Here is a 15934-nt window from a genome sequence, read left to right as displayed (position 1 = left end):
CTGTGAGCTGAGCCGTGCAGTGAGCGATCTCATTGGGTCGGCCAGCTGCTGATTAGATGTGAATTTTAAGCATCCCCTAGAGGAGCCCCCTCTTTAGCTGCAGAGATCACAGGGGGGCCTTGACCTCTAAGCACATCTGGTTTGTCTTTACAAGCAAAAATCAATCCCCAAGTATATAGCTTGGATAGTGAGGGGTAACAGTGATATGGCTGAGATTTATTCAAGCTTACTTTCTACAAGCATAAAAAAATTACCTTTCTGCAGTTTGCTTTTTAGCAACAACTCTCAGTCCATAAGGCACCAGACTGGAGTAACCTGAAGTGTTTTTTCATCTTTATTGACACTCCCTGTCTTTGCACTTCAAATGTACATGTCATTCAAGGAGCCCCACGAGCTGCACAAGCCCCCTGTGCCTTCCTTCACAGCTGGGCATGGGCCCAAGTGAGCAGTGCCAACCAGCCCTGGGACAGCCCACCCTGGAGACCTGAGGTCTCTGGGGTGGCACGTGCCACCTCGGCACTTCAGTGCATCTGAACTTCTCTCCTGCAGGCAGCGTAAATGCAGACTGCGTCCACAGGAACCACTTTGCCGGCCCGCCGCCTCTCAGCCCTGCAGCCCAGCAGCTCTTCTCCATCAGCAAGATGTGGTCCTGGGCAGCAGATTAAGCTCTGTGGTTAGCACCCAACGGGCCCGGCACAGGCTCTGTGAGCGAAGCCGCAGGGGAGGCCCCAGCTCCTCAGGTGTCCAGTCGGAATGACAGAAGGTGGTGGCCCCATCAGGCACATGTGTCCTCACCACCTGCCTGGGAACTCTCGGGTGTGTGGCTTCAGCAGCCAGGTAAGGTCTGTATCTTGGGGGAGGTGTTGGGGCGTCTGCAGAAAACTAGACCAGTGTTCCAGTTACATACATAATAAACTGCATATATTAAAGCTTCCAAGTTCTCACAACTATCTTTCTTCTTCCCTTTCCCCAGGCACCCTAGAGGTGAGAAAGGAAAGGATATAAGAAAACCCCACTAAACGTGGAGTACATTTCATCAAAGTCTGTGTGAGCCAAGCGGCCCCCAGTCACCACGATGTTGACGCCATCTCCTGCCTTCAAGTGCACGATGAGGTGGAAGGCCCCTGGGCCCCCACAAGTGTGTAGAGCCCCCTGGGGCCGGTGGTATTCCAGGAATTCCCTCTTGTAGCCAGCTGTATGCAGCTGGGCCACACTGGCATTGGAGACCGACAGGACAGCTTCCACGTACGCGTCCCTCTCAGGAGTGAGGGTGGCTGTGATCAGGTAGCGCCCATCGTATGGAGCCGTGAAGATCCCTGGGAGGATGAAGGCAGGCACTTGTCACACCATCACAGGACCTTTGTGACAGGTTATTGGTTAACCCAGATTTGGGGAACTAACCATCTCTGTCCAGGACTGTCCCAGGAGACCCAACGGGGAGAGGTGGTCACCCAACCTCTAGAAGATCGGTTACCCTGAGGGAACGTACTTGCACCTGCCCTCCACCAACCCAATGACAGACTTTCTATACTTGCACCTACCCTCCACCCACCCAATGACAGACTCCTTAGCTGGCCCAGTCCTCACTGTGACACCCCCTGTCTTCTGCTTGGAACATCCAGGAGAGGACAAATCTTGCAAAACCCCCAGGATGTGCTCTGATGACTAGAACTCTCACCTACGTCCGGAGCAGCCGTCAGAATAACCTTCCCCATGCTGTCATGCGGTGAGCACGGAGAGGACCACCCACCCTTGCTGGAAGAGAGTTCAGCTGCTTTAACATTCCTGGCGATGGGGTACACACCAGCTTCAGCAGTGCTATGTGCATGGCGCAGGTATGAAGACGCAGGGTCCGCTCCTACCTCACCCAAGGTTTAGTGGGGAAGCAGCAGCTGCCCAGATCCTGGTTGCATTTTGGGAGTTTCCTCCATCATTGAGAGCACCCCAGGGCCAACTTAGAATAAGCCTCACAACCTGTGTGCTGGGCACAACATCCACAAAATGCCTGAGTTGCCTCCTGAGGAGGCAAGAGCAAAAAGAACCCATAAAGTTTGTCACTAACCCAGGGAGAGGCCACAGCCAGCCCTCCTCACTTGGAAGAGCCAGTCCCCCTGCACGGGATCAGTATACAGGTGGCATCCATTTGTGGCCAAAAATAAGCAGGCATTCACTGAGCCAGTGGCCCACAGGTTCTGAGCCTGGGGAAGCAGGGGAGGTGGTGGTTGGAGGGAGGGTACATGGGTTGGTAGATAGACCCATTTGCAAAGCAGCAACTGTAGGTGCCCCAAAGCCACAAGGGTCGGAGCCTACACCAAATGTTGGTGGGAGCAGCCACTTCCCATAGGCTGTGGGGAGGGCTAGGCACGGACCCCGACCACAGGCCAAAAGGGACAGAATGGAGAGCCCAGGAGCCGAGAAGGAATCTCGTGGACTGCCCTGAAAAATGGTCAGAAACTGCCAGGCCCTGCTGCTCCCTTCCCCAGCTTTTAATGACAAGTAATATAAAACTCCACAAGTCTTCCTGAGGCACCAGAACGCACGGCCTCCTACGCCGCTTAGAGACTGCCTGTGGGGAGGCCTCACTCGGGGTCACCCAGAATGTGAAAGAAATGTCAGTCACCATCTCTGCTTGCAAACGTCACCTGACCCGTCAGGGTGGACAAGCTGTCCCCACCACCCAGGCAGCATGGGGTGAGGGCCCCAGGGAGAACCTGAGCTTGTGGAGAAAGTGAAGGTCTCTGAAAGCAAAGGCTCTTCCCACACGCCAGCCTGGAGAACAGTAGAGTCCTGAGCTTGACTCCAGTTGGCCTGGAGGACCCCGAGTTCCTTTCCCAAGTTCCGTAGGTAACTTTTATGCTCACTAAAACCTAAGCCTTGTCCTAGGAACAGTGGGATTTAGCTAGATGGTGGCCGGGCAGGACAAACACGAGAGTGAGGCCTAAAATCTCTGTCTGCCAAGGAACTCTGTTCCATCCGCCTCCTTGTAACCTTCCTGACCTCCTCCTGCCCTCACAACTGTGCATTTCCTCAGGGAGGACTTCTGTGGGCACCGCAGCATGCTGGCACTTGATGTGATCAGAGATGGGCCTCCCCAGCTTTGTGAGCTACTCAGGAAAGGTGACTGGGCCCTCGGCACAAGCCCCTGGGTCCTGCTTTACCCTGCCCCAGCCACACCTGGAGCTGTGCTTCCCTCCAGGAAGTGGGGCCCTGACACGCCTTCCCCTTATAGAGAGAAAAGATGCCCATGTCTGGCCTTTCAGGAAGGAAGGCTCTCACTTCAGTCCCCAGGGACAAAGATGGACAGAAGCCCAGGCACAGGTGTGGCGGGAAGGAGGAAGCCAGGAACCCAGGGTGACCTCCGTTGTCATTGTACTGATAATCTGGGCGACAAGACAGATGCTGCAGGCAGGACCCAGGCCCACAGCTAAAGCAGTTCTATTCCAGAGCAGGAGACCCCGCAACCGGGTCCGGTCCCTTCCGGAAGGAGTGCTGTCACCCTTTTTGGCTCTGTTAATGAGCCACAAGCCACTGAAGGAGGCAGGGCAGGGGTGGGCTCTCCCCCATCCTGTCCCGGGGTGTTGGGACAATAGATGCTTAGGAAGAAGACCTCCCCGGGGCTTGGAGGACAGCGGGGAGGGGCCAGGGTGCAATCAGTGGTGGGCAGAGCCTAACAACAGTGCCAAGGACTGGTATGCTGCTCTCATGACTAGAAAAGGTCACTGCACATTCACCCACCCACCCCGCAGCCTGGCAGCTGCAAACTTCTTCACCTAAAACTCCACAAATCAGGGGAGGAGCAACAGGGGCCAACTGGTCCCTCAGGCACCCACAGCTGCTCAGGCACCTCGGGCGTGGCATCCCCACCCTGCACACAGGACAGGGGGCCCGCTGGCATGTGGAGACTGTGCACCGCCTCAGAACTCACCAGTGTCGGGGTTGTACACGTCCCCGTCATTTACCAGCACTTTGTTAAAGAGGACGACACCCCCATCGCTGGGGAAAGGCTTCTGGGTGAGCCCCGCAGAGAAAGACACCAGAGAAGGCGCTGGAGTCCCTGGAGCAGAGAGAACATGAAGTATTCACAGGGGTCAGGTTGCGCCAGTCTGGAGAGGCAGCCTCACGGTGCTGTTTGGCCTTAAGGTGGCAAAGCACTGTGGGACACAGGGCCAGGCCGGTCCTCGTCGGTTCGGGGGTGGGGACGGTGAGCAGCAGGACAAGCACTGTCTGGGAGTGGACATGTGAGACCGTGTGACACTGTGTGTGTGTGTGTCGGGGGCTCGTGGCAGGCAGGGAGTGGGGAACAGGAAGCTAGGCACAGCCACACCAGGCAGAGACCCAGCCAGTGAGCCTCACGGCCAACTCCACGGGCTGGGAAGATGTGTGAGGGAAAAACCCTAGTCTCAGGCGTGACTCAGACCCTCTCGGAGGAGCAAATCTTGGCGGGGGCCTGAGTCCCGTCAGCAGAGGTCTGTCCCTCAGCTGGTGGGCACAAAAGAGCTGGGCCGGGCCTCCACCCACGCTAATAGCTCAGAGGGAGGAGGCCGGACACGCAGGGGAGGGGCAGAGGCCACCAAGGAGAACCAGCCTCCCACCAAGGTCTTCCAGCAGACGTACCTGGGGAGGCCACAGGAGGTGAGCTGGGGTATCCTGAAAAACAAAATGGGAGTGGGACATCAAACAGGAGCCCCTCTGTTTCTCCCGGCTCCTCCCACTGTTCTCCTTTAGACCTAGAGCAAGAGCGCCCCTCCCAAGCTGCCCTCCCAGAAACGGGCACAGCTGTACCCCCACTGTGCCTGCTTCCTCACTAGCCCCCTCTCACAGAGCAGAGAAGGTCCGTCAGGGCAAGCTGGCTGGGGGGATCCGAGAAGAAAGGCTCGATGAGTGTTTGATGGATGCATGGGAGGGGGTGGAAGCATGGATGGACAGGCAAATGCACAGCCCCAAGGAGTATAAACATCCCTAATGCGTATCCTCCTGGGAAAGGCATGTTTGTGGGGGGAGCCCTGTGATCTCTGCAGCTTGGGGTGGCTGAGCAGGACCAAAGGAAGAGAATGGCTGAGGGCAAAGGTGTCTCCTTGTGTTCCCAGCATTGACCCTGCCTGCCTGGCAGCCGTGGTGCTTCGAGGATTTTGGAACTCGCACCTGGAAAGACCCTGCAGCAGACCCCCTAAGGCTCAGGCTGCCCCTCCATCTAGTGTCACCCCCTCCACTTGGAGGTGTCCAGCCGCAGGGCCCTTACCTGGTGCTCCCGCAAAGCCCTCGGCGCTGGGGATGGGTCCCTGCCCCGTCTGGCCATCCACTCCTTGGGGCAGGCCCCGCCCTGACACGCCCATCCTCCCTGGAGGCCCGGCCTCTCCAGTCTCCATAATGACCCCAGTGGAGCCAGGCAGGAAGGGCAGCCCCGTCCAGCGTGGCCATGCTGGTGGGGGCAGTGGCTGCAGGGGTCTCTTGGGTAGGACAGGCTGCTGGCCTGTGGGCAGACGTTTTCCAGGCTCCTCAGGAAGCGGGGGAGCACTTGGCCTCGGCAGAGGGGTTGGCTTGGGATGAGAGGCCTCCGTGGGGGCCTCCACTGGCCCTGGGTGGGAGGGCCTTCCAGGCACCTGTGGGGCCTTCCCTCGCGGTGGGGGCTGCGGTGCTTCTGAGGGCTCCTCCGCTGGGCATTTGGAAAATGGAGAGAAATATGCAGGATTAAAAACCTCAGACTTGACTGCTCAGCCACAGGCGCCTCTGTGAGAATCGATGGGCTGGGCCCCCTGTGAAGATGTGGGCTTGGTGGCTGTCCCCAAAGCATCAAGAGTCACGGGCACTGCCTTGGGCCAGCACAGAGCAGCCACCACAGTGTGGGGGCAGCATGCCTCACGGCTTCAGAAGGGGGCCACAGGTCAAGCTGACCTTGGGTCACCCAGGAGCCGATAAGAAGAGCCATGGGGACCCCCTGCACAGGGGTGGAGTGGGGGGAGATTTTCAGCCTTCCTTTCTACACAGTAGTCATGCTCTCCAAAACAGCACCATTCTTGGCCCCAGCACCAAAACTTCTGATTTCACCACATGATGATAACCTGGATATATCACAAATTACTGAAAGGGACCTGCTGAGCCCAACCAACAAATGTTCTCCCAAACCAGCTAGTGTTGGGGTCACTGTGGGTGGCTTCACAAGCTGGGACCCTGCCGAGAGCAGCAGATGCCACAGTGACCCCAGCTGGTGTTAGGGCACTTAAGCCACCTCAGCAGCAGGCACAGAAACACCCAGCGCCTCTTGCCACAGCCTTATCACCAACTAAGGGGATTTCCACGGGAGGAAGTTTCTGATTCACATTTCCCTGCCCTCATGGGAGGGCACTGTGACACAGCCAGGAAGCGGCTGCCCCTTCCTCCTATGAATACATTCCTGGAACCAGCCTTCCACGAAGGCTTCCTGAGGGCCCACCCAACTCCTCAGTCTGTGTGGTACCTGCAGTGTGCCCAGGTTCCAAAGCTATACAATTAATGTCCAGGCAAAATCAGTGATTGCATTTTGACCCACTGTCTAGTTTTGAAACTCGCTAAGGTAACTACAATAATCAAACACATGCTCCCCTCCCCTTCTGCTACAGAGCCAGGTTGCTCACCCACCTCTGGCCCCCAAGGGAGGCTATTTCTCAAACAGCCTTTCCTGACCAGTGCTCCATGAGAGACTACAGCCCTACTGAGAATGATTCACCACTTCCTCAGTCGTCCCAAAGATAATACAGAGCTAACACCTAGATGCAGAGGAGAGAATTCATGTGGTTCCGTGGAATAGCATCAGGCCGTAATTCTCCTCAGAACCACGACTGAGAAGGGCTGGGTTAGACAGAAACTGAGGCAGGTGGACTAAAGACATGTGGACACCAGCCACAGTGGAGGACAGGAGTATGAGAACATGGAAACGCGAAGTCTACGCATTGAATCAAGAAGCTCCTAGCCCCCTTTTCCTGCTCACACCCAGGACACCTACTTATTTATAGCTTAGGTTGGGGATAGGGAGAATCTTCAAAATGACCCTGTAAGAAACCCACCAGCATAAAATCTCATCCAGTGCCTCACCTTTAAATGTGAACCATAGTCAAGATCACTTGATGTACAGAAAACCTCTGATAAGACCAAAACAAGCCAACCAACGTACCAATGAAAAGGAACTCTGAGGAAACACACAATGCAAGAAAATAAAGAGGTAAAACCCTCAAACAGAAGACACAGTCCAAGATGCAAGAATACATTGGTATAAGAAAGGCATAATCAGAGGCACCCGTGTGTCTCAGTTGAGCATCGGGCTCTCTGCTGTCAGTGCAGAACCTGCTTTGGATCCTCTGTCTCCCTTTCTTCCCCTCCCCCATTCACATGTGTGCCCACATGTTCTCTCTCTCAAAACATTTTTTAAAAAGACATAATCAGAGAATAAGGATGAGCCTTTGCTGATAAAAATATTCTTACCAAAAATAAGCAAATACAATGAAAGAGTTGGTAGATAAAAGCAAGGAAATCTTTCAGAAGGTAGGACAGGAAGACATGGGGCACCTGGATGGCTCAATCAGTTAAGCAGTCAACTCTTGGTTTCAGCTCAGGTCATGACCTCACAGCTTTGGGGGTTTAAGCCCTGAGTGCAGAGCCTGCTTGGGATTCTCTCTCTTGCTCTCTCTCTCTCTCTCTCTCTCCCCCCCACTTGCACTGTCTCAAAGAAAGAAAGGGATGGAGACAGGGACGGAGAGGAAGGAAGGAGAAAATGAGAAAGAAAGAACTTAAAAAAAAAAAAAAAAGGTAGGACAAGACAAAATGATGGACATCAGGAAGGAAACAATAAGAAATCTTTCCTGAAAAAAAAATCAGTAAAACTGGGACATAGAATGATGAGGTGGTAAGGCAAGAATTATCAAATTCTCACACATACACACCATTTTATTTCAGCAAAATTATTGAATAAAAGACCTAAACCAAGATCTAGTCCGAGCACTGAGGAAAAGGGGAGATCCTACAAGCTTTCAGGGAATAAAAATTAAAGTGTGACTTCAAATCCAAAAGGCATCATCAGGTTTGTCAACAACAGTACTAGAAACTAGAAGACAAAAGAACAAGGTCTTCAAATTTTGAGGGAGAAATTGTTAACCTCGAATTCTATACCCAACCAAAATGTCAATTATGATTCAAGAATAGGTATTTTCAGACATGCAATATTAAAAAAAACAAAAACAAATAAACGATCAGCCCCCCCCCCCCCACCTTTTAAGTCTATTTATTTTGAGAGAGTGAAAGTAAGCAGGGGCAGAGAGAGAGGGAGGGAGAGAATCCCAAGCAGGCTCAAACTCACAAACCGCTAGATCATGACCTGAGCCAAAACCAAGAGTCAGATGCTTAACTGACTGAACCACCCAGGCACCCTTCAGGCCCCTTTTCTTAAAAAGCTTAGAAAACATACTCCACTGAAACAAGTAAACCATACAAAAAAGAAACATTAAAAAAAAAAAAAAGTTCAAGACAGGAGAGAGGTTCAAGAAATTTCTAGGATGGTAGTGAAAGAAGTTTCAAATTGAAGTCCTTTAGCAAGTCCAGAGAATAAACAGTCCAGATTGGAGCAAAAAGAGAACTCCAGAACGGAGCTCATGAATTCAAAAAACAAAAAATGATCTGATACTTTTTATGGTATAGAAAATTATATTGAGAGGGTATCCTAGGGTAAGAGGAATCCAAAATAGATACATAAAATCTAGCAAATAATACACTACTACTAATTCAAAGAAAAGCAACAATCATATTCAGCTGTACTGAGCTATTTAGCTCATAACAGGATAAATATTGGCGACTGATTGCCTATTGATAACAGCATAAATACTGGCTATTGTGGTAAATTCTAGTGGGAGGTGGGGAGGAAGGGAAGCAGGGGAGATATAAGCAAGCCTAATATATAAACTAATGCCTACAGCTGCTACATGATATATATAATGTCTAAATACTACATATATAATATCTGTATATAGAGAAATCTAAAAGTAATACATGAATTTAGAAACCTAGAGGTAAATATCAGGGGAAAACAGCCAAAAGAATTGCACGTGGCTGCCTCTGGGGAGCTAGAAGTGCCAGGGACGGGGGGGCCAGGGCCTGGTTTTATTATAAATCTCTCTGTACTATTTTATATTTTATAAAACGTACTTGCAGAAGACCCTCCCTGAGCTGCCTGCACTCTGGGTGGGTCCTCCCTTCCCTCCTCCTCACAGGGAGCCCCTGGCTCAGAGCCCTTCCTCCCGGCCGGCCTGTCTTCCCTCTGGGGGCTGCCCCATCCACTCCCTCAGGCCTCTTTCCTTGCCCCCACGGCTCCTGCCCTTTAGTCCAAGTGTGTGGGTCTCCATCCAAACTTTAAAAGTAAACACGTCCCCTCCGTCCTCAATGGACTGCAGTCGGCAAAGTACAAGCCCCTCACACTGGTCCTTATTTTCTTACCTGTTCCTACCGCACCCTCCAAACCACCGCTCTTCCTCTGAAAGCCACCGCTGTTCTCCCGGACCCCCCCACCCAGGCGCTGTCATATTCATTCACTCTCCCTCCCTCCCTCTCTCACTCCTCAAAAATCTGCAATCGTCTTCCAATGCTTATAAAATCCAATCAAATCTCCTCTGACATCCTGAGTCCCCGCCACCTGCTCCACCTCCTCCTGCACCCTCAGTGTCCTCACTGGTGCCCAGCCCTCCTCTGAGCTTCCCTGGCCACACGCCTTTGCTTTCAGTGTTTACGCTGCCTAAAACAGCCTCTTCCAGCACCCTCACTTCAGTCCCGGTTCAGAGACCACCTGCTCAGGGAAGCCATCGTGGATTAGCCCAATAGAGCTCGAATAATCCTGCCTCTGAACCTTGAGGCCCTTTGAGCCTCGGAGGGCTCTTTCAATTTTTTACTATTGTTCCTGTCATGCTGGATGATGAGCAGTTGAGGACACATTTTAATGATCTTTTGTCCCCAGGGTTTGGCACAGGGCCTGGTACACGACACTGCCGACATTTAAGGGTGTGGTGAATGAATGAAGGCTGGAAGGAGGGCAGGCATCATGGGCCACACCTTACCAGCCATTACCTTAGGCATCCTAATTCTGCCAAAAAATCATTGTCATTCTGGGGCCAAATAGGGTAATGCTGGTACACAGAGATGGTGAAGGTTCTTTTATGTCCATCACTCCCTCAACACTCAGGTTTATCACACACACTGGAAGGCAGAAGGAAAAGAATGAACAAATATTTCCCTTGGGCCAAATATCCCCGCCCCCCCCCCCCCAATCTCCATGGCGAGCACACCCATGCCTGGCTGGGGGCAACTGACTGCTCCGAGACAACCGGTCACCTCAAGGCAATGCTGCCCTGGGTGCAGTCATTTCCCCCAGCCCCTGCTCCCCCATCTCATGCCAGGTGTTTCCAATGTATACGCATTTGTTACAAAGCTGTAACACAGACTGGACAGCATTTTGCTCATTCTGGAAAGATCACTCCTGGCAGCGGATGGCTTTCTGAACTCAACATGTGTTTCCAATTCAGAGAATGACCATTTGAACCGCGTTCTCCCGGAGAGCCCAGAGTTGCTGCCCTTGTGGTTAAGGCGTGAGGCTCACGCAGGAAGGGACAGCGCAGCCCCACGGGTGCTGCCTCGGGTCCGGGAACCTGCCCCAGGCTCCAGTCCTGATGCGCCCGTGTGGCCTCAGGCAGGGCCACAGCCTTCTCCCCGAAGACGGAGAGGGACCCGGGGAGGGAAGGCCGCTGCTTCTCCTCTAGAGTCCATCTTACTAAAAGCCAATTTCGACTTCACTGCAACAAAGACCTGCCGAAGAAAATCCGCCCTATTCCTCGAGCTGCTAAGAACGTGTGTCTGGCTCCCCTGACAGGCTGTCTCTGCCTCCTGTCAGGGAGGCCTGAAGGGAGGCCGGTGGCCACGAGAAAGTAAACTGCAAGCATGAGGGCCCTTAGGTGTGCCTGGCAGCGTGGTGGGGTCTTGTTACACTGCCAGAGGCCGGGGGACAGACGGTGACCCCGGGTGTCAGAGGCTGTGCCCGGGACCCCGGCCGTGCAAAAGCCACTGACCCCTCCTACCTCATCCACCCCGTCCATTAAACGGGCAGCTCCACGGCGCCCTCTCGTCAACCAGGCAGAACTGGGTGCCAGCGAGACAGAGCGAGGGCGCGGGTGCTCATCCCTAACGGGGACACACGGCGCAGGCGCCAAGTCCGGCTGAGGGGGCATCCGATCTCCCGGGAAGCCGGGGTGCACCTGCAGGCCACAGCCGGCAACAAGCCGGCAACAAGCGAGCTCCTTCCCGGAGGCCATCAAGACATGGGATTTCTACAAAAATCCTTCCAAACGCTGACATGCGTCCGGCAAAGCCGGAAGACCACCACACTGCGCGCCCATGAGAATGGGGCTGCCTGGAGGAAGCGGCTGCTCCTGCTCCCTGCAGAAAGACTGAGGTGCAAGGGCAAGGGCGGCGGAGGGGAGGGGGAATGCCGTGGAGGGCCACAGGTGTGCTCTGAGCTGAGGAGTCAACCTACAGAAAACCGGACTTGTTCTGACGACACCTGAAGGGAAACCAGGTCTTCGCGGGAATGATTCTACTCGGAGCAAATGGTGACCCGGAAGCTGTTGTGGTTTGAGCTGGAAGGAAAGAAGGCCTCGGCGCCTATGAGGAGGGCTGTGTTGCTTACACCACAGAGGGGACAATGAGTCCCCACGTGACCACGTGAGCAGCCCCGGAATCAGGCTAAACAGCGAAAACGGCTCTGCATTTCTGAAAAGTACAACCTAGAGAACACGGAGATACAGACAGCTGTACCAATACATCTGAAGTGGGAAGGAATCTGCAATCACAGAATCTCAGGGTTGGGTGGGCAGGGGTTCTCACCTAGCTGAGCCTCAGCATCGCTTGGGAATTTTTTTGTTGTAGAATTTCACAACCTGATTCTAAAATTTCTGCAGAACCGCACAGGGTCTACACTCCCAGGTTTTAAGACCTACCGCAAAGCTGCATACTCAAGACTAGAGCATGTCTCAACAACTACAACAGAGTCCCCAGGTGAACTAGCACACACGCTGTCCACGTTTGTTGCTGGTGCGGTGTCCAAGTCATGGCTTTCCTTCTCTCTCCTCTTCTTTCCTCCTTGTTTCTCCCCTTCTTTTGGGCACAGTTCTCCCTGGGTGGTTATATCCTGCTGCCTTTGAGGTGGCCTTCCTTCTTCTTCTGGGACCAGAGCTAGCGGGGGTTGTTTTGTTGTAATAACAAATTTAATTGCAAGTTCCTGGGTCTCACCTCATCCCTGTTGAGCAGTAATCTCCTGAGTGAGCCCAGGAGTTCTTATTTTTCTAAAGCTCCCAGAGGATTTTTGCATGCAGCTGTGGGACACCTCAGCCCTGAGAATACCATGGTTCTAAATTCAATGGTTAAGATGCAGAAAGGCAGCCGCAACTTACCCCCACCAAAGGGCATTACGAACCCCAGATGCCCACAGGGTGTAAGGGAGCACATTGCAGGGGTCAGGATGGTCTGAGTATATGCAGTTTATTTTAGGCGTTAGATATTTCTAAAACCCTGACTTGGTCCATCATGCCATCTTGGACCTAAACTGACCCAAACCCAGCCAATTTCAAGTTGAGGGCATGACTGTGGCATCAGGCCACTCTTCCCCTGGCCAGGTTTTATGGTTAAATATTTAGAAAATCCATGCTTTTTCATTTTTGTAGCATAGCTTGAATTAAGCAACTTGATAAAGATGGGATTCCTAAATCTCTAACACAACTAAATGAAATGTTGTGCTTAGTATAATTCAAGTTATAAGAGAAACAGCCCTCAGACTTGAGCAGAAGGGGGGGGGGGCGGATTTGAAAAAGGAAGTGATACTCCTGTCACTAGAGTCTGTTGAAACAACATCATGGCATCTAGGCAGGCATGTCCCTTCTTGGAACAGTGCAGTAGGGAAAGAGAGCTTCCCTGATGCACAGAAATATTCCTCTGCCCATCATCTCCACCCAGCGGGAGCCCCAGGTGTTTCAACACCAGGAAGTCCCCTCTCTCCTACTGTAAGCAGAAATGCTGGAGTCCAGCCAGGGCTCAGCGTCTGTGTCACACAAGAAGGCTGGGATGTGCCGGCTGTCAGAGAGGGCAGCCAGCCACAGCCTTGCTGACAACACTCGTTACAGGCCAGGGCAGTCCTCAGGCCCAGGCAGGAAAAGACACCTTTCACTCATGCAGGGAGCAGACCCTGGAGCTGCCCGCCACAGAGGAACTCCTGCCCCACAAGATGCTGACCAAGGGAAATGGAGGGGGTGCTGGCCAGAAGCACAGTGCCCCACCCACGCCTGACAATGGGAGTGAGCGTGCCCAGGCAGACAGCCAAACCGTTATGGCCACATCAGACAGAAGGACAAAGGACTTAAGAACCACCTTGTCATTTGGAACCTAACTTATCCCCAAGTGCTGAGCTCTTTTTTTTTTTAATGTTTATTTTTTAGAGAGAGAGAGTGAGCGTGAGTGGGAGAGGGGCAGAGAAAGGAGGACAGAGGATCTGAAGCAGGCTCTGTACTGACAGCAGAGAGCTTGGTGTATTGCTCGAACTCACGAACCGTGAGATCATGACCTGAGCCGAAGTTGGACGCTTAACTGACTGAACTGCCCAAGTACCCCAGTGCTGAGCCTCTTGTCAACAAAAGTATTTGAATGTGAATCCTGAATGCCAGGGAGGGGAGATTTCTAGGCTTTTTACACTTTCTACTTGCCCCCCAATTTAAGGAAAAAGAAAGGGAAAGTGAGAAAACCCCCACTGGCTATCTAGAGCATTCCACAGAGCAGCCAGGAGCCGGACACCCAGGGGTCTCCTTCCGTGTCTGCTGTGTGGACAGGCTGCTCTGACTTCTTTGAGGCTGGATGCCTGGGGGTTTGTAGGAAGAAAAAGGGAGAAAAATGCAGCCATGAGCAGATTAAACATTATAGGGGTCAGAGGATTAAAATAATAGGTAATACTGATTGAATAAATACGAGGAGCCAGGCACTATTTAATACTCCACTCTTTATGAGTATTAATCCTCTTTAAACAAACTTTTTGAGATCAGCGTCATTATTATTTCCAAGTAACAGATGCAGAAAGTGAGGTAATTAGGTAGATAAATAACTTGCCCGAAGTCCCAGAGAAAGCATGGAAGTAGCTAGAATGGCAAAGCTGAGAAATAATAAGCACTTCCTGGCTCAAAATCCTCTGATCAACATTGGAAAAAAAGGGACGGGGGGGGTGGGGTGCCTGGGTGTCTCAGTCGGTTAAGCGACCAACTTCGGCTCAGGTCATAATCCTGAGGTTCTTGAGTTCAAGCCCTGCCTCCAGCTCTGTGCTGACAGCTCTAGCCAGTTTCAGATTCTGTGTCTCCCTTTCTCTCTGCCCCTCCCCCGCTTGCACTCTGTCTCTCTCTCTCTCTCTCAAAAATAAACATTAAAAAAAAATTAAAATCCTCTGATTGTTTCTCATCATACTTAAAATTCAAATCCTTTACCATAGCCTATAAAATCCTACATGACCTGGTTCCTTCCTGACTTCAATGCCCAGGACTTCCCACCCTCCCCTTGTTCATATACATTCTGCGTTTTTCGAACAGGACAAACTCATTACTGCCTCAGGGACTTTGAACATGCTGTTCCCACTGCTTGGACCACTTCCCACAGGTCTCTGCAAAGCCCTGCAACGAAGTCACCTCCACTGAGCAACCCTCCCTGACCGTTCACCTAAAACATACCACCGTCTCCTGTTCTCCATGAACTTGCTCTGTTGTGTCTTTCCTCGCAAACTGATCACTAGCCGAAATCCGATCAGCATTTACCTTGGCTGTGCATTGTCTGTCGTCCCGCTAGAGTGACATTCACGAGGGCCGGCACTGCAGCACTAGCACACGGCTCAGTTGAAAGCATAGGAATGAATGGGTGGGATGGAGGGGGGCTGGGAGACAGGCATCACACCCACTTTACTGAGCTGAAGGTGAGAAGGTGAGTGAAGGTTCTTCACCTTTTGGCCATTAGGCACCTCTCTGAGACCTAGATGAAAGCCATGGACCTTTTATCCAAAAAAAAAAAAAAAAAAAAAGCCAACATTTGCAAATAGTTTCAAGAGTCCCTTTTAAAACCCAGGGAAGAACATTTTCAGTAATGGGAGGGAGATAAAATACTCAAGAGATCTACTTGAGCATCAGCTGAAGCCCCTTCTGCTCCCACTAGCTGTCTCCTGGATAATTCAGGCCCCCTTAGGGATGTTTCCAAAGAAAAGAACAGCATCTGAGAACAGGGTGGTGCACTGAGGAGAAACACCAGAGTTTGCAGCCCCGGGCCATCAATCTGGTCACTGGTCCAAACCTACGTTATACATCCTCTTCCCTGGGCCTTTTTTCACCAAGGGAGATATGGTAACTGTCATTAATATTCCTTTCCTCCCAACACATAGAAACCACATCCCCCTTCCAGAGCTGACTTGCTTTGACCAAGAGAATGTGGCAGAAGGAATGCCACGGCAGCTCAGCGCCCAGCCTGGAAGGGGCTAGCGGTTTCCAGTTTCCTTTATGAGCCAGTCACCATGTAGTAAGTCTGACTAACCTGAGACCACCATGCTGTGAAGAAGCCCAAGTCAGCCACATGGAGAGAGAGAAAGACAGAGAATGGCCGCATGGAGGAGGCCTGAGGGGCCAGGCATGTGACGAAAGCCTTCCTGACCTTCCAGCCCGGCCAGGCCCTACTGCCAGCTGATTACAGCTGAGTGACTCAGGCTGATGCCAAATGGAGCAAAAGAACCACCACGCCAAGCTAAGCCAAGCCCTGATGAGCTCCTGATGCACAGAATAGTGGAGAATAATACATCTTTGTTGTTTTAAGCCACCAAGATTTGGGGCAGGTTGTTACATGACAATAGATAACGGCCCAT

General features: G+C 52.3%; 1 protein-coding gene across 1 annotated transcript in view; it reads right to left on the bottom strand.

Annotated features, from left to right (window-relative positions):
- Positions 1–264: 264 nt before the first annotated feature.
- Positions 265–15934, bottom strand: part of EMILIN2 (elastin microfibril interfacer 2) — a 51699-nt gene continuing 36029 nt past the window's right edge. The window contains exons 5-8 of the mRNA XM_030336871.1: positions 5240–5653; positions 4615–4647; positions 3926–4054; positions 265–1316 (exon numbers count right to left, since the gene is read on the bottom strand). Of these exons, the coding sequence (XP_030192731.1) occupies positions 979–1316; positions 3926–4054; positions 4615–4647; positions 5240–5653 (914 nt within the window). The 3' untranslated portion in view covers positions 265–978. The remainder of the gene's footprint in view (positions 1317–3925; positions 4055–4614; positions 4648–5239; positions 5654–15934) is intronic.

The sequence above is a fragment of the Lynx canadensis genome, chromosome D3, assembly GCF_007474595.2.
Source record: "Lynx canadensis isolate LIC74 chromosome D3, mLynCan4.pri.v2, whole genome shotgun sequence".
Classification (NCBI taxonomy): Eukaryota; Metazoa; Chordata; class Mammalia; order Carnivora; family Felidae; genus Lynx; species Lynx canadensis.
This window is presented reverse-complemented; position numbering and strand designations above follow the sequence as displayed.